We start from the raw sequence: 18481 nt of genomic DNA, 5'->3' as shown, positions 1-18481 counted from the left end.
CAGTCTTTGATATGTCTTGTAGAAACCTCACTCCATCTACTCCCCATCTTCACGTGGTCTCCCCATTTAGAAGTATGCTAATCATGGTGGGGTAGAGGTTACTCTGGTGACCTCATTTCAGATTTGTTACTCTGAAAAGACCTCGTGTTTAAGTGAGGTCATGGTCTTGAGTTCTAGATTTGGGGGAGGACATAATTCAGCATGTAACAGAAACTTAACAGGAGCTTTAAACCTTCAGATGCTTTTTCAGGGAAATGTAGACTAGGAAGATGGCGATTGGAATTGCAGTCTTGGAGAGAATTCCTCTCTTATGAAGGCCTTGGGAGATGCTCAAAGGAGTTTCTATAGAAGGACCTTGCGTGATCATGGTCAGATGGTTCATTTATTCAGCGAGTGTTCATGAGGCCAGGTGCCATCGAGGGAAGCAAGTTAGAGCTAATGTACAGTGTATGAAGTTAGATTGAAACTCACACAACAGCAACAACGAAAAAGCTGTCAGTGGATTCATTCTAGAGAGCACGGTCACCCAGAAGTCAGGGCCATGCTGCTTTTTGTCCCTCTTCCCCAGGGTGAGGATAAATTACAGCTTGGGGTTTATGCTTTTTTTGGTGTGTTCATTAAAATTTTTCATTTTCCCATTAAGTTTTTCTTCAAAAGTTGTTTGCCATAGCAGTAAAGCACAGTGCTATATAAGGAAAAAAGGAAGTCTTTCTGCGCCCTCGCACTTGGCATGTGTCTTTCTGTGTGTGTTCCCTCTCCCAGTCATACATGGTGTGGTTGCCAGTGTTGATGCCCTCTGCTTGTGTTTGCAGGGACGTTGGGGCAGGGTCCTTCTCAATTACCCTGTCCTGCATGTTTCCCATTCTGATGTTTCCATGATCTCCCGTTGTTTGGCAAACCAACTACATACAGTTTATCCAGTTATGGCCCTGCTGGCAGATGAAGGTTAACTGTAAGACTGCATAGTGCCTGAGTTCTCTGTGGACAAGGTTCTACATTTCATCCATTTGCTGTCTTTTCTGGGTTAAATGATGGGTCTGAGACTTGAGAACCCCTGTGCCCCCTTTCTGTCCTATACCCCAGTCATCTTATCCATTATCCCTTAACCAGTGCCTCTGCCAACTCCTTGGACCGAGCCTTCAGTTGTGGCTTAGCTAGGCTTCTCTGCGGGGTTTTCTCCCCTCTGTTTCAGCCAATCTTGTGCCAGCTTATCCTGTTAAAGACCTTCCCTTCCCTTGCTACAGTCTCCCACTTGAATAAACTTCCTGGTTCCAGGCTCCCCCGGGCTATGCCCTTACTGCAATGTTCTCAAGCTGTATTTCAGTCTTTCTTAGCTTTACCCCTTCCCCAAAGTATGCCTCTCATGTGGCAAAATCCTGACAGAAAAGCACTTAGTGCTGTTGAGTTTTCACTGTGCTGTGGGATGGGTGCGTATTTGCCAATCCGTGTGTGTGTGTGTGTGTGTGTGTGTGTGTGTGTGTGTGTGTGTGTGACAGTGTATGTATTGTAGTGGGGTGTGTGTATGCTTTGTGTGCTCAAGTGTGTGTGTGAATGCATGGGTGAGCAGAAATGTTTCTTTGTGTGCGTCTATCCATTAACCTTGACTTCATTTCTTTGTCCCCTACAGTGAGGGTTCCCTATTTCATTGACTTAAAAAAGCCACAGGATCAAGGTTTGAATCACACCTGCAATTACTACCTCCAGCCCGAGGATGATGTCACTATTGGAGTCTGGTGAGTATCTTCAACCAAGGATGCAGGGTAGAGACACTAGCTTCTTTGGCCTCTCCAGGAGGCTACAAGAGCTCAGCTCAGGCACTGTCCTTGACACTGGACTTGGGGTACTGCTGTTTGTTTTTAATATCCATCTATACTTAAGGCCAGGGGAAGAGCTCAGCTAAATTTGATCTCAGTGGTGCAGGGTGAGATGGCACTAAACTCTCTCCTGAGGTTTTTGAAACAGCAAAGGTTTTGTAACCTTATTGTTTTTAGAGTCTTATTTCCAGAGTTTTTTTTTTAAACAAACAAATCGAACAATCTAAAGACAAAAAGAATATAAGAACACAATGAGAAATAGAGACTTGAACGTGTCTTTTTAGAAACATGAATGACTACTGCCTGTAGCCCTTCCCAGGGGCCTGTGAGAGGGATGTTTACTTCTTTCCATAAATTCACCCTGGACTTAGCTCTGCAGGCCTCTCGGTAGTTTCCTTGGAATTTATTTTAATGCTTTTGTGTAAGTGGCAATTCCTAAACAACTGGGTCAAACCAGCCAGGCCTGCACAGTGTTTTCTTTTCCTCCCAGAAGCCGCTCTGAATAACTGCCCCTTATCTTAGCTGGGTTTATTTTTCAGTTGCCATACAGTCTCTTTCTGCAGCCTCAGAAACCCACCGTGTATGTGAGAAGTTTGTAAATGAACCCAGTAAGTAGGCTGCCAGTGTGCATGAGAGGACCTGCAGATGCCTCGGTCGGGAGCTTCTTGTTCTCCGCTGTGGACACTGGGAGTAGAGTCTCTTGGTCATTTTCTGGTTTGATTTAATTAAGCAGTAGCTGGCCTGTGAGTGACTTCAGGACTGTCAAGAATTTGACCTGGAGCTGTATATGTGGCTGTATATGGGAGAGAATGATGGGCTCTTAACCAGGAGAAGGTTTTGTCTTGTTCAGGAGAAGTGTCATGGTGGTGCTTCGGCAGAAAACACTGACAGCACCTATGCACATTGTTAGGTACCCAGAGTGTTAAGAGTGATTGCCACGTAAATCTCAAAGTAGTAGACAGCAGCTGCTGCCCTTGCCTGTCTGCATAGACTGTTCCGTGACCTTGGGTCCTGGAAAACAGCAGGCTGCATTCCCAGCTGGTCCTACCACCATGTCTTCAGATTCTCCCACCAGCTTCTGCAAAGGCCTGAGTGCAACCCAAGGACCATTCTTGGCTGTCAGCTCAGTGTCAGCTGCCCTCTACCAGCAGGTTGGAGGTGTGCACACTGGGCCTCTGCAGAGTACACACTATCCAAATAGAATAGTCTGGCTTCCAGAAGAGTGTCAGCTCCAACCATGGAAAATAGGTCTACCCCCTTAGCTCCACCACCCATCAATGCTATAAACCGCCTAGGATGGCTGAGAACTCCTCGCAACTAGCCATCTTCTGCCACAGCCTCTCAGGCATCTGGAACTATAACTTGTGATTGCATGGGAGTGATCATTACAGTGGCTAGAAACACAGATGTGATCCTCATGAATGGACAAGATAAATGCATTAGAATGAGAAAACAAGGACTTGGCTACTTGACTTTTAAAACATTTATGCCATTAACATCTAGAATGAATTTGGCTAAGATTTTCGGAGGAAAAGTAGACCTCAATTAATACCCTCCCTAGTAGTTAACAGTGTTTAGTTTGGCCTTTGTATATCTCTGAAGGAGAGTTTGGCCAATTAGCATAGCAATATCCAAGAGCCTGGACCAGCTTGCCTGATGGTAAACTTAACCATGTATTTGTGGCTCTAGAGTACAGGAAAGTTCTATCAGCTGATACAGGACAGATTTCTCTCACACTTGAATAAAGGCTCCCAGCACAAGCTACTTGACCAGCAAGAGGCCCTTTGCTCTCTCTAAGGCAGTCAGCAGCTGACCTTGCAGTTTACAGTTTCAGTTACTTCTTTTAGGGGTGAGAAAATGTGCCATCCACCCTTCTGCCCATTTGCATGTAGATAGGAGTTCTGCTGCTTTCTGTCTCCACAGCCTTAATGTAGGTGCCACTGCGTGCAGGAGGGGCATCTGACTTTGCTACTCCTGTCTCTGCTTTTGTCTCCAGGCACACCATTCCCTCTGTCTGGTGGAAGAATGCCCAAGGGAAGGACCAGATGTGGTATGAGGATGCTCTGGCTTCTAACCACCCCATCATCCTGTACCTGCATGGGAATGCAGGCACCAGGTGAGCCCACACAAGTGCAGTGACCTCAGCACCTGGCTTCTTCCTAGGCTGAAAATGGATTCGTTTAGACTGTGTGAAGCAGGCCTTGTGGTCTTTGTAGTCAGGTTTTCTGACCTTCTGTAGAACAAAGGAAAGGTACAGTTTTTCTGGACTGGGAGAGTTTGGAGGCAGACCTGTGTGCTAAGGACCTGTGGCTCTCATCTGCCCAGAGCTCCCTAGGAGGCAGTGCTGGGCAGCAAGCACCTTTGGAAGCTGCACCCTGAATCAGGTGGAAGGGGACGGCGTTTCTGTCAGAGAGACTGAGCTCCTCTAGCCGTAGGGTGTTTCTTTCTGCTTTGGGTCAAAGGGCACTGTGTCTACTAAAGTGTAGTTTAGGAAACAGGGCTTCTCTTAAGGAAGTGGTAGTCACTCAAGGGGTGGCCTCAGTACACCCTTGAGGAAAATACTGACTTCCCTCGACTTTTCTGTGTTTGTCATCTCTGACAAGTCTGTGAGATAGCCCGGAAATATAGACTAGGGTAGCCATACGAAAAGGCAAGCCCTCCTCCTCCTCCTCTCCCTCCTCCTCCTCCTCTTCCTCCTCCTCTTCCTCATCCTCTTCCTCCTCTTCCTCTTCCTCCTCCTCTTCTTCCTCCTCCTCTTCTTCCTCCTCTTCTCCTCCTCTTCTTCCTCCTCCTCCCCCCTCTCCTTTCTCCTCTTCCTCCTCCTCTTCCTCCTCTCTCCTCTTCCTCTTCTGCCTCCCCTTCCTCTCCCTCTTTCTCCTTTTCTTCTTCCTCTTCTTCCTCATTCTCCTCCTCTTCTTTCTCTTCCTTCTTTTTTCTTCTTCACACTTCTAAGAAAAGAAGCAGAGAGTATTGAAAAGTGGCCAGAGAGAAGTTGAAGGCTGAGCTTATATGAACATGTCTGTCCTAGGCTGTCCATGTATGTGATCTGTCCGCTGGCGGTCTTGACATATCAACCCAGTAATATTAGTGTGTCCTAGTGGGCTGTAGAAAAGGTACACACTTTGTCCATTTGAGCCAAATGCTTCTCATGAGTCGGTTTGAGGGCTTGGACTTTCAGGCTGGCTTAAGCTAGAGCTGCTCTCCTACCTGAAAAGCCCACATTATTTTTATACCACAGCATGTTGTTCAGAAGGGGCAGAAGAGGTGCATTTTTTTAAGAAGAGCATTGTTTGAAAATAGCAGGGTCCCTTTTTCTATGCGTTTTGTAGTTGCCTGTGAGAGAGCCTGAAGGAGCTAGAAGGGAGGCAGCCGTTCACCAGTGGGGCAGTGTGAGGGTAGCTTCAGGGTAGATCTTTTATAGGTAGAAAGAGCAAGAAGAACAATGTATGGGTCTTTCTAGAGGGCAAGGCAGTCCTGGGTAAATATCTGCTATGGAGCCATGCAGAGGGCATTGTACAAAGAACCCAGAAGCACTGCCCATGAGACTGGTCTCTGTGCCAAGAGCAGAATGTTTGGCTACTGCTCTGTTAGTCTGCAGTCTGTTTTGTTGAGGACAAGCTGCAATAGGTTTCTCTTCTGCTTTTTAAAGACCAAGTAGCTATAAACAGCTCTTGTAGCATCTTTTCATAAATGAGAAAATTGTAGTTAGCTGTGGCACATGTTTCTGATAGTAATGTGTTAAATAGAAAGGGCAAAGCTTTCCTGTAGCTTTATGTCTGAAAGGAAAATGGTGACATTCAGGGCTTTGCTGTGCCCTCCAACTCCCAGAGCCTGCCTATAGTGCCCGCATTCTGTCTAGTCCTGTCTGCACCCCATTTCTTAACTGCTGCGACTCTCCTGCTGAGATGCTTCTCTGCCCCCCCCCCCCCCCCAGCACAGCTCCATCAGTCTCAATAATCATAGCATTGAAGTCTCTTGAAGGTGTAGCTTTCTGAGCTCTCAGTCCCACTTTCTGTCTTCAGTCAACGGAGGGAGTTTGGGGGCTTAAGGAAAGGTGTCTTCCAAAGATAACTAAAAGCATCTGGCATGGTTTCTTCTGGTCTTGAACACATTTCTTTGCATTTTTGTGGTGCAGTGTATAGGTTTTACTCCTTGAACTCATTCGTGTGTCCTTGCAATGGCATTCCCACTCACCATATACCTGATATGGCCTCAGTGCTCCTTATAAAAGAAGGAAAATAATGTTTGAAGGATGCAGAACGGATTAATAAATGCTTGGTTAAGACCCTGTCTGCTGTGTAGCTAGCCATTCTCACACACTATCAGTTAACAAAGGCCTCCTGATGAAGGGCCAGCAGGTAGGTCCAGGATTTACTATGTCTGGGTATATTCCACATATGTGTATGAAGGGACATCAGTGTAGCCTGATGAAGCAGCATGAGAAAAGGAGCTCTCATGACCAGGGGGTCCAGATAGGAAATAAGGGGCAAAATAGGAAGGTGCCTGGACAAGCTCCTTGAACAGGCTTCATGCACACAAGTGGCTCTGGATCGAGGATGCTGGGAAGGACTGAGTAGCATGGGCAGGCAGGGTGGGACTGTGCTGTGTTTCCATGTGTCTCTTGAATCTGGAGCTGTTAAGTATTTGTTCCATTTGAAAAATTATAGTATATATGATGATTAAGAAATATCCCTAAGGTGTTGAAAACAAATTTGATGTCACTTAGAGAGATCCAAAGAGTCATAGACTTCTCTTTGAAATGGGCTATGAGATCCCCAATTTAAGTTTTTTAAAAATATGTATCTGTGCCTATATGAGTGTTATGAGTGTATGTGCACTGTGTGCATGCAGGTCCCACAAATGTCAGAGGGCATCAGACCCTTTGGAACTGTAGTTACAAACAGGTGTAAACTGACTAATGTGGGCATTGGGAACTCAGCCGATCCTCTGAAACAGCAGTAAGCTTTCTAACTACTGAGCCACCCTCCAGCTCTGCGGTCTGAGACTCGTGAGCGTCATCCTGTGCCGCACCTTGAGCAGGGGCATTAACACTGCTTACTGTTTCTCTCCTTCTTATGCTGCAGAGGAGGTGACCACCGTGTGGAGCTGTACAAGGTGAGTGCCGATGGCCCAAAGGAGCAGTGCTGTTCGCTGCAGGATGCTGGAATAGACCCTTCTATTGAATTCACTTGAATTAGCCACTCTGAAAAGTCGTGAACATGCTGGAAGGTCATGTCCGATAGTTTTTCCATGGTTCTTCCATTGTGTTGCTTCTGGGGTGAGCTCTAGAACCAATGTGTACACTTTGGGGATTCTTTCTCAGGTATTTGCTAATGACATGAAAGGCGTTTGACATTGTTTTCTGTAGTAGAAACAACTCTCCTTGTCCAAGTTCACTAGGCCTTGGGTGCTGGCTAGGAGAGAGCAGAGCTGGATTTACCAGGCTGTTCCCTGGGAAAACACCATGTCTTCCTGAAGGGGGAGTGCTAAGTGGCTCTAGGTGACAGTGGTGGCATGGAAGTTTCTGTCATTGTTCTAGGCATACAAGCCAGTATATTGTACATTGCACATGGTTGGGATTTGGGTTTTGGTAGTTTTTGGTTTTGGTTTGGTTTGGATTTTCAAGGTAAGGTTTCTCTGTGTACCTCTGACTGCCCTGGAACTTAGTCTACAGACCAAGCTTGCCTCAAATTCAGAGATCCTCCTGCCTCTGCCTCCTGAGTACTGGGATTAAAGGTTGTGTGCCACTATCGCCTGGAGTTATGATCTTAATGTGAATGGGCAAGAACAGCTAGTAAATCTATAGGGATTTTTTAAAAAAAGGTTTATTTCTTTATTATGTATAAGTACACTGTAGCTGTCTTCAGACACACCAGAAGAGGACATCATCCCACTACAGATGGTTGTGAGCCACTATGTGGTTGCTGGGAATTGAACTCAGGACCTCTGGAAGAGCAGTTGGTGCTCTTAACCACTGAGCCACCTCTCCAGCCCAGGATTTCATTTTATTTTTTAATTTAGAAAAATTCAACAAGATCAGAGAAATACTAGGTTGCAGTAAGGTTCCTAAAATGAAGTCTCTGAGGTCAACCAACATCCTGTCTACTTCAAGCCAGTAGACCGTGCCTGAGCACTGTCTGCTGCCCTGTGTTATAAAGCATCATCCTAAGAGGTATAGAAGCCGGCCACTTGGCCATCGAAGCAACAGCAGAAGAGGCATCCTTCCCGAGTTGCTTAGCTGGAAGAAGTTAGCGCATTCTCTAACAGCAGGTCCAGGCAAGAGCTGCATGTCAGCAGTCTGTTGAGTTCCCACTGTATGCATGACTCAGGGCAGAACTCTGCATGACTTTTGCAGGAAGCAGGCTGCTCAGTCCAATAATGGATGTCTTTCACTTCGCAGGTGCTGAGTTCCCTTGGTTACCACGTGGTCACCTTCGACTACAGAGGTGAGTTAGTTTCCTTTTAAGAATGTATCATGCCCTCATTTCTGATTATACTTGGTGGGCAGACTTGTGTGAGAGCTTGGAAGTGAGACTTGTTTGTGCAATTCTGGACGTGCACAGACTGTGCTGTGAGTGAGAAGAAGGATAGTAGACATCTTGTTGTAGCATCTGGGTGCTGACTTTACTGCCATTGCCCGGATAGCAACATTTAAATGCAAAGAGTACTGTTTTCTCATAACTGGACTCAGGTTTTCCTGCAGCAGACATAAGACACTACTAGCTCAGTAGCAGAGCTAATCTTGGTAAAACGATGAAAACTGAAAAAAGATCCATTAAGAGCAGACAGATTCCTCTGTCTTCTTGGATAACCTTGCTGCTTTCTTTTTGTTCTTGGTCGGGGTTGCCAGTGGGAAGACTGAGAATCCAATTTGATATATGCTGTGAGCATTCTGATTGATGAGCAGCAGGAATACTTTTTTAACAGTGAAAACTGTCTTAAAGGAATATTCTTCCATAGAATCCCCAGTGGAGAGCCCAAGGGACAAAGGCTGCTCAGCCAGCTTGCTTGACTCCTCTGGGGAGTGTAGTGATTCAGATGTCCTTGGACTAAGGGATGGAAGCCACTGTTACCTACAAGTGGGATTTATATTTCCTTTTGTTGATGTGACAGATTACCACAAACAGCATATATTAAAACAAAGCAAAATTATTTTCTTGGAGTTATGAAAATCAGAAGTCTAAAATCTTTAACTCCTGAGATAGAATTAAAGTGTCTATGGGCTTTGCTCTTCCATGACTTCTGGAACGGCCCCTACCACTTGTCTTTCCTAGCTGCAGAGGGACCCTGGCATTTGACCTCTCTTTTTTCTTTCCTTTTCTGCATGTATGTCTGTGTGCCAGAAGTGGGCATCAGATCCCATTATAGATTGTTGTAAGCACCATGTGGTTGCTGAGATTGAACTCAGGATCTCTGGAAAAGGAGCCAGTGCTCTTAACCACTGAGCCATCTCTCCAGCCCTGACCTCTCTCTTTCTCTTATCAAAGTGTTTATGAATACTGGGCTTTACCCAGATCACCTGGAATCAAGGCTGACTCATTAGCGGCCTTCTTTCTGCAGTTTAACTCCCCTGGCCTAAGGATCACATGTTTACCAGTTCTGTGATTAAGATGTCAGCTTCTCCAGGAGCCCCTGTTCTGCTGAACACAGGTGATGACTTTCACTAAAGAAAGTTTCATCAGGATCAGTGTTTTGAGCCAGGTGGTGATGGCACATGCCTTTAATCCCAACACTAGGGAGGTAGAGACAGTTAGATCTCTGAGTTCAAGGCCAACCCTCTCTACAGAGGGAGTTCCAGGACAACCAGGACTGCACAGAGAAACCCTGTCTCAAAAACCAAACAACAACAAAACAAAGCCAACAGAAGGATGGGCTACGCGAAGAGCTGGAAAGCCCGGCTCCTTTTCTTGCTTTCTGCCTTCTCCATCCTGAAAAGGCTTTTAGAAACCTTCTTCTTCATGTGTGCTGAGACTCTAGGGTGATGAAAAGAAGGCCTCCTCCCTTCTGTGTTCTCTTCTGTCGTCTATCAAGAAGCTATCCTCTGCATTTTCTTTTAGGCCTGTCTGCCTGTCTGTGTGGTGTGGAACAATCCCGTCTGTCTCTGGCTATACTCCTACTTTCTATTCCTCTATCTCTTCCTTCATGTTCCCAGCTCTCTGTCTCTACAGGATATCCAAGCCTTTGGCTAAGTCACTCCTCAGCTCTTCTTCCCTGGGTTTGGAGGCTGGTATCACAATTATGGGGTTTGCTCGCACAGCAGAATTTTATTTCTGAGACTTGTGGTGTATACCAGTCATGTGATGATGACTCAGTGCTAAGCCACTAAAAAGGCAATTTGTACTTGATCTTTGCTGGAGATTAGGAGGAGAGTCTCCTGACCTCCCTTCCTCCCTGCAGCTTCATGACTTCCTTCTCTTTGACCTGTTGGCCCTGGGCAGACTGGACTCATCTTGTCAGCAAGACAAGATGGCCTGGTCCTCATGAGCTTCTGTCTGGCCTGTCAATAAAGCAGAGGAAAAGCTAGCTTGGAGGATGCTTGCACCTGTGGGCAGGCGTTAGCAGGACATGGGTTTGAGGTTCTGGTGTGTGTTTTGCTGACTCTGTTCTGTTAGTTACCAATATGGTATGCATGTAGATTGACAGGACTGTCTGGTTTGTCAGCCAGCAAAACTAGGGAGAGTTCACGTCTGTACCTTCCTGCCTGTCTACTCTAGAGCTGGAGTAGAAATGAGGGCACACACATAGGTTTGCAGTTGCTTATGGGAAGCTGTGAATGGAACTGCTTTAGTTTCACAAGCTGCCTTTGACATTTCTCTCTCTCAGGTTGGGGTGACTCAGTAGGAACACCATCAGAGCGAGGCATGACATATGATGCACTCCATGTTTTTGACTGGATCAAAGCAAGAAGTGGTGATAATCCTGTGTATATCTGGGGCCATTCGCTGGGCACTGGGTAAGAGCTCTCAAAGCACAATGGTGATATAGTGAAAGCAGGCCTAATGTGTGACCTCTGAAGCAGCCCAATGCCTCTGAGCCTGTAGCATCATTCGATTCTGCAGTCCTAGGTTCCTGCCCCTGTGTAGGGGGTAAGGGAGTAAAGCACCATGAAGGACTAAGGAGAGATTGGACTTCCTTAACTATCCTTAGTTCAGAAGAGCCGTAGAACCAATATGGGCAGTGGAGATGGCAGCCAGAGCTCCCAAAGGATTTTCAGAGTGCAGACAGAATACCTAGACTGTGCCAGTGGTGACTTAGGGTGTGTTTACCAACCTGAGTCTAAGAACACTAGGTAGAGATGTTTGGGACCAGCTTGCCACGTTGGCATGTTCAGCTTAGCAGGGAAGATCAAGAAGAGAGCTCTATGGGCAACCTGGATTCTGCAGAGCGAAATCCTAAAAAGAGCCTTAGTCCCTTTATTCTAATACCTTCCTCTGCAGGCAATACCGGCTCAGCCCTTTCTTAGCCCCTTCTCCCTTTTCCCTTACGTGGGTATCATCCTGCAGCCCTTCATGGGAGGAGGGAAGGTACCCCAGTGGAAGCATGAGTCTCTTTGGCTGGCTGTGTGACATCAGCCAGGTGTTATTCTAAGACAGCAGGAGGTCCCTGGCCCTGGTGGGTGACAAGTGCTACTGTCCTCCTGTCTTCCAGCACTAACTGTACCAACCAGCCAGTGTACCAGCTGAAGGGAGGGGGCAGGGCAACCTGGAGGAGACTGTTCCTGGAGAGAGATCGCATGCCTGAGGACAGGAGGGTGACTGTTGTCACCTTTTAAGAAAGGTCAACTAATGGTTTACCTTGTTCCTCCCGCTCACTCTGAAGCTCACTCAGTTAGCTTCTCAGGTCAGATTCTCTGAGCATTTTCCAGGACCAGCACAGCCTCACTTAAAAACATTTTCATCAGAATTCAGCTGAACTGTTTTTTCTTTCCAGAGTGGCAACAAATCTGGTCCGGCGCCTTTGTGAGCGAGGTGAGGGAGCCAGGCACTGTGTGGCTGGTACCTTGTTGTACATGTTAGTGACCTAGTCCCTGCTAGTCATTCCTGGCAAACAAGTTCTAATCGGCAGGCAGCACAGTGATAGCATGAGCTGACCATCAAGGGTGGGGCCCCAGGTGTGCTCAGAGTTTACTCCAACCTGCCCTCCCTGTAGGATCCTTAAAAGTCATCTGGAGCCCCTTGGTGGCTGAGGGGTGGGTGGTGGGAGGCTCCTACAAAAGTGGGTGCCTGGGCTCGCTGTCCTTTCTACACACCCCAGCCACCTAGCCTCATTGACTCTGTTATTTCTTACCCACTGTCAACTTTTTGTCTCTCTAGAGACGCCACCAGATGCCCTTATATTGGAGTCTCCGTTCACAAATATTCGTGAAGAAGCAAAGAGTCATCCATTTTCAGTGGCAAGTATATGATTTTGTGAAAAATGTATTTTCACTATGAAAATAACTATTATGAAAATAAAAGCAAGTAGATAATGAAACTAGTCACCATAAAAGGAACCATTTAACATTTACTAAAGACTCCTAGTTTTAGGCACTGGCCTGCCCACAGAGCTGCTACAGAAGCGAGGCACTGGTATTACAGGAGGCTTCCCCATGGCAAGATTGCATATCCACTCCTAGTTGGCTTCACTGCACACCTAATCCACATCATCACTACTACACAGTGCTGTGGAAGGCTCCCTGTTTGGGGTAGAGCCTACACTCTTGAGTACTAGAGGATTATTGGAGCTCAGGCTCAGTGTACTGCAGAGTTGGGCTTCTCAGGATTGTCTCAGAGTGAAGTCCAGGTAACCTTGCTAAGGACTCTAGGGCCAGTCCTTGCCCACCTCTTCCTCATCAGGGGGATCCAGCCTTTTCCTTGGCCTGCCCTCCTGCTTTCCCACGTGAGCTCCGGACCAGTTGTGACCTGGAGCTGTCTGTGTTGGCACAAGATCTCACGCTCCACCTGCAGGCCAGAGCGCCCCTTTATTTTCTCATGTCGTTGGTACTGCTTTCCCCTGACATTTTGTGAGGAAACTAGCCTTTGATTCCTATTTCCTTGGCGGGTATCTGTCTTTGTCTGTGGAGAGTCTGGTTTCCAGTTGCATGTGAGGTGTGGAAGCCCCATGTGTGGCTCCATATGGGGCTGGCAGATGAGTCTTCTGTCCCCAGTCACAAAGCCAGGTCAAAGCGGGAAATGGAAACTGCACATCCTCCTAAGTCCTTGACCGGAAACTGCCATAACTCTTGGCCTTTTCCTTCTGCTCAGCTTAGCCCTTCTGAAAATGCTTTCTGTCTTGTTCAGATATACAGATACTTCCCAGGCTTTGACTGGTTCTTCCTCGACCCCATTACAAGCAGTGGAATTAAATTTGCAAATGACGAAAAGTGAGTATTGTGATAGAGTGAATAGAAAGACACAGGACACCCCCACCTTCCCTCAGCGAAGTGTTATCCTGACAGAGTGGTTGGTCTCCGAGTCGGTGTCTTTTGAAAGGGAAAGTCAAGTTGAGCTTAGTATTAGAAATAAGAAAGGGGCTGGAGAGATGGCTCAGTGGTTAGGAGCACTGACTGCTCTTCCAGAGGTCCTGAGTTCAAATCCCAGCAACCACATGGTGGCTCACAACCATCTGTAATGGGATCTGATGCCCTCTTCTGGTGTGTCTGAAGACAGCTACAGTGTATAGTATACATAAGATAAATAATTCTTAAAAAAAAAAAAGAAGAAGAAAAAACATTTAGATGGCAGGGCAGGATCTGTCTATGCCACAGTTTGCATATGGAGTCGGCATTTGAGGTTTCAGGTTTCTCCTTTCACCTTGTCAGGCAGGTTCACTCTTGCTATTTCTGCATGCTAGCTGACCCACAGTTTCTGGGCCATCCTCCTGCCTCTGTTTCCTGTCTTAGTACAGGGGTGCTGGGATTAGGGATGTCTGCTTCAGAGGTTCCAGGCATCACATTAGGTTGTCAGGATTGCTCAGCGAGTGTATAGATAATGAAAACAGTCATTATGAAAGGAACACTCTTCTTCTGGCATAGAAGTAAAGAATTGTAAAAGATTAATAGCATAGTTTTACCCATATAATTATTTTTCCAGTCTAGAAACCAGGGCCTCTGAATAAACATTAAAGCAGTATTTAAATTTAATGACCACATTAACAGATGTGAAAGACATAAGCAGTATGTATTCAAGTATGTATTTTGATTCTAAAAATAAAAATGCACCAGATTAAAATTTAAGTAACCACTACAAACAAAACCCCTTGCTTAAGTATTCCCATTGTAGATCTTAAAGAAAAGCTATCTGGGTAAAGCAAACTTGCTTTTTAAAAAATGAGTATTGGCCCCAGGAGGCTGCCTTTGGCTCCAGCTCTCCCACAGAGATAGGTGGTGTGTGCGCAGCTCTGGGACTGTACCAGTGGAGCCTGCATTAACCTGCATAGCAGCCTCGTGTGTAAGTGGACCTTCCTAAGCTCACACGGACAGCTTCTGTACTAAGGATTTGCCACTTTCTCCAAGAGGCGGCTCGGGCTGAAGGAACCAGCTTATCAGATGCTCCACCACTGGATGCTCGTCTTTTAGGCATGCAGACCTGATTTTAAGCTCCAGAACTAATGTAAAAAAAAGCCAGGCAAGGTGACAGTGCTGGTAATTCCAGTGCTAGGAAGGCAGAGACAGGCTTCTGATTGCCTGAGGTCAGTAAGAGATCCACTTTCAAAACAGAAGGTAGGCAGCCACCTTCGATAACGTCCAAGATTGACCTCTGACCTTTACCTACACATGCATATATGTGTGTGGGTATATGTGTGTGGGTATATGTGCGAGCACTGCACCACCATAAGTGCTGTGTGTGCTTACTGCCCACTAGTGGGAGGCTGTGCTTTGGGTCGCATGCTCTCTCCAGGCCAGGTCCTGCTTCATGTGCTGGGATGGCACTGTGCTATCTCCAGGGAAGTGCACAGCTCTCCAGAGGTCAAGATTGCCCCGCCCAGTCCTGTCAGCTGCTCTGTCTACTTTGTGGCTTGCTGAAGAACTCAGGCTCTGCTGGACCTATTGTGCCATTTGCCATTCAGGACTCAAAGCTAGAGTGACATAAATGTCAATTACACAAGATTCAGCAGGACACTGATTCTTTTAACCAACAGATTCATAGTAATGTCCATTTGCAGTAAGATTCTTGGAGCATTTAAATACTCTTACGTGTAAAGACTGTTGTTGTTTTTACTATTAATGTATCTACTGGCAAAGTTAATGGTTCTCAATTTTCATAAAATACACAGGGGTCAGATGTTGGGGAGTGAAATGACCCCTAGATTGACATCTGTCCCCTGAAATACATAGTTATTTCAAACAAAACAAAACAGAACCTAAGAAGTTATTTCTTAGTTCTGTAGTGAAGAGAAACCTAGCTGCATTCAGGCTGTTAAGTACCAAGGAAGAACACACCATAATCCCAGATCTCTGCCCAGGGTGATGGGTACAGGCAACCCCTGTTTGTTCTCCAGCTAACAACTCCTTTCTCCTAAAGCATGAAGCACATCTCCTGTCCCCTGCTCATCTTGCACGCTGAGGATGACCCAGTTGTACCCTTTCATCTCGGCAGGAAGGTAGGTGTTGTGTGACTTTGCCCAGTAGCTGCCATTGGCCCTCAGTATGGATCAGGTTAGGCAGGCAAGGTAGGGAAGCAGGCCCTGCCCACTGTGTCATGGAGTCGGCTCCCGGTCACATGAGTCTGCATCTTTCCAGGTGCTTGATGGCCTATGGGTCCGACGTCAGGGTCAAGAGCAGACCGCTGTTCTGTCTACCAGAAACCATGACAAACAAGCATTAGAACCCAGGCTGACATAGGATTGAGGGGACACCTGGCTCAGCTGGCAGAACTGATATGAAGACATCTAGGCTGTATTCTTACCTTTGGGAGTAAACTGCAGGGACCTTGCACTTGCTTCTACTAAATCTGCTTTGACTTTGCTGCCGGGAAGCTGGCTTAGATTTGTGGGGGTTGGGGGAGATGTGTATACAGAACACCATATTGGGCACAGGAGAGCCTAGAGGAGTGCTCGTCGTGCCCCATCAGCAGACTTGGCACAGGACTCACTTTGGGCAGCCTTTATAAGGTACACAAAAGATGGAGCCATCCAACAGAGTGTGAACTGCCCAGCAGTGCACCCATGGTGCATTGAACTGAGCTGGAACCACATTGTCTCTGCCATTGGAGCTGAGCTAGCCCTCATCTATTCCTCAGAGGAAGGGCACTGGAAGTGGTCATGCCTAGCATTTGGCCTCTGTTAGCCCAGACTCTGGCTTCTTGGACCCTGGCTGTGTAGACTGTAATGACAAGCAGTGTCCATGGGCACTTGGGCTGTTCTCTAGAGGAAGTTCTTTATTGAGGGAGAGGTCATGGTGGTTCTCTGTTGGGCTCTAGGCTGACTCATCTCTCCCTCTCATCAGCTATACAATATTGCTGCGCCATCCCGAAGTTTCCGAGACTTCAAAGTCCAGTTCATCCCCTTTCACTCAGACCTTGGCTACAGACATAAGTACATCTACAAGAGCCCAGAGCTTCCACGGATACTGAGGTGAGACGTTCTCTTCTAACGTGTGAGCCTCTCTGGACATGGTGCCCCCAACTAGCTGTGCCGCAGACGACAGCCACTGAAGCCCTTGCCGGGGTGCTGCAGGGTCAGTGACCCCAGGCCTTCCGTCAACACCACATAGGAGATACAAAACTTGTTTTCCTTTCCTCTGGATACTGTGTGATCATAGTATGATATATGGTCCTCCTGTACACATTGTACAAACACATATGAAAACACATGGAGGAGTACATAACTGTGTACAACACACCATCCTTAGTCACAGGCTGCCATGTGTGTATGGTGTGCAAACATCCTGAGGGCCACTCTATACATAAGCACCGTTGTCAGTACGTGGAGGGCTTCCTATATACAGGAGTACAGAATACAACTTTCTAAAGGGAGGCCATGTTTCTGGCTACTCTGCACACTAGTCAGACTCTTGGGCAAAATGCAGGCTGCAGCCCAGAACTGAAGTATGAGTGTGGAGTAACAAGGAGCAGTTTCTGACTGGCTGGCCTCCCGTGCATGCTTATCCTCCATGCTTCTTCATAGATTTCCCCATATCCTAGGTTTCCCTAGCTCCTTGTCAGATGACCCAGGCACCACTCACCAGCACTCAGAGCAGCCCTAACCCTCCCTGTCCACCAAGGAGAGGGTACCAGGCTTGGGCTGCCATGTAGCAAATGAACCCAGAGCACTGGGCTACTTGGAACCCTGTGCTGCTAGAGCCGAAGCTCCACTGTTAGTGCTGGAGGCTTGAGCAGTGGGTTAAGGGCCGGGGCACTTCCAACCTCTGACTAAAACTGTTGCACAAATTACCTCCCAAAGAGCAATACCCTGTGTAGTCCAGACTCCAGCTCCTTTGAGAACTCCAGTGGCAAAGTTACGTTACCGTAAAGGCTGCCATTTAGGGCAGGGAGCTGAAGAAGTTGTGTTTGGAATTGACATCTTTCCCCTCCCGGTATAAAAGGGAATATGGCAGAAAACTCAATTGCATATGGAGCCCCAATGCCCAACTTTGCCTGGGATTTGACCTGGGAGCCAGTGTTCTTCCTGCCTCCTCTGAGGGCTTTCCTTTGCCAGCCGCCTGTGGGGAGTGTGGCTTAGGTCCCAGCACAGAATGACTCATCTTATCTGTCTCTGCTCTAGGGAATTCCTAGGGAAGTCGGAACCAGAGCGCCAGCACTGAGCCTGGCCCGTGAAGGAGCATGGAGACCCACCTTCCTTCCCTTCTCCCTGAACAGCAGTCTGGCACCCAGAAGCTCAGAGTGCCACCACCTGTGGTGCTCAGGAGCCCAGCCTAGAAAGAGGACTCCGACACAGCGGGCAGAGGCTCCACAGACGGATCTATGAGGAAAATACGGTGGCAGGCAGGCAGGCAGGCGACCCCCTGACCCTCTGGTGGCCGCTGTATCTGAGCCCTTTTGGGAAGGCTTATAGACAACAGGTGGAGCCCATACGCTGGGCATAGGGAGCCTGGGAAGGGCTCAGGAGCTCAGGACCACTCCAGGCTCTCTAGCACCACCGCTTAAAATACAGGAAAAAGGTTCTTTCTGCCCTTCCTGGCGTACACAGAACAGATTCCAAGTGGTTCAATTTGTCCCCTACAGCTCATGTACCTGCTTGCCTTCCTCAGCTGTCCCTGCCTCTCCTGGCATCTGTACACCCACAGTGAGGGGCACCTGGACTTGCACTTCCATTCTGCCCACCTGTCTGTCACCTAACCTGGCCGTAGACTGAGCATTTATTTAAGAATAAAATCTCGGTGGTGGTCTATTTGTTTTTTTCTACAAAGCAGGAATCAGAGTTCCCTCTGCTGCCCCAGACACAGTCCCCACAGGGAGGAGGAGAGCTGCATAACCAGGACTTGGAAACGTGCCAGACACATTTCACCAGTTTGTCTTGATCTAAGTGTGTTTGGCCTTTTGTCAAAGAAGTCTGACCTAAAGCTACACACACACCTACAGACTAAGCAGAGCTGAGAAGAGTCGGAGCACCAGGCTTAGCAGGAATTGACATGAGGAGTAGCCACAGGCTATGGTCCTGTTCATACAGGATACAATATCTGCACTCCCTGCGTCCCCTACGTGTGAAGGTACAAGGCCACTTCCTGA

General features: G+C 47.3%; 1 protein-coding gene across 3 annotated transcripts in view; it reads left to right on the top strand.

The window, feature by feature from the left end:
- Abhd12 (abhydrolase domain containing 12, lysophospholipase) overlaps positions 1–18143 on the top strand; it is a 60296-nt gene extending 42153 nt beyond the window's left edge. For 2 of the 3 annotated variants that reach the window (XM_087653911.1, XM_087653910.1), the window contains 11 exons: positions 1628–1733; positions 3811–3930; positions 6899–6929; positions 8215–8260; positions 10638–10767; positions 11745–11782; positions 12128–12207; positions 13094–13176; positions 15317–15395; positions 16240–16367; positions 17517–18141. In XM_087653911.1, the coding sequence (XP_087510037.1) occupies positions 3860–3930; positions 6899–6929; positions 8215–8260; positions 10638–10767; positions 11745–11782; positions 12128–12207; positions 13094–13176; positions 15317–15395; positions 16240–16367; positions 17517–17556 (726 nt within the window). In that variant the 5' untranslated portion in view covers positions 1628–1733; positions 3811–3859 and the 3' untranslated portion in view covers positions 17557–18141. 3 annotated transcript variants of the gene reach the window in all.
- Positions 18144–18481: the final 338 nt, after the last annotated feature.

Source organism: Rattus norvegicus, chromosome 3 (genome assembly GCF_021556685.1).
Source record: "Rattus norvegicus strain SHRSP/BbbUtx chromosome 3, alternate assembly SHRSP_T2T, whole genome shotgun sequence".
NCBI lineage: Eukaryota > Metazoa > Chordata > Mammalia > Rodentia > Muridae > Rattus > Rattus norvegicus.
The sequence above is the reverse complement of the archived record's forward strand: the minus strand, read 5'-3'. Positions and strand labels throughout refer to the sequence as shown.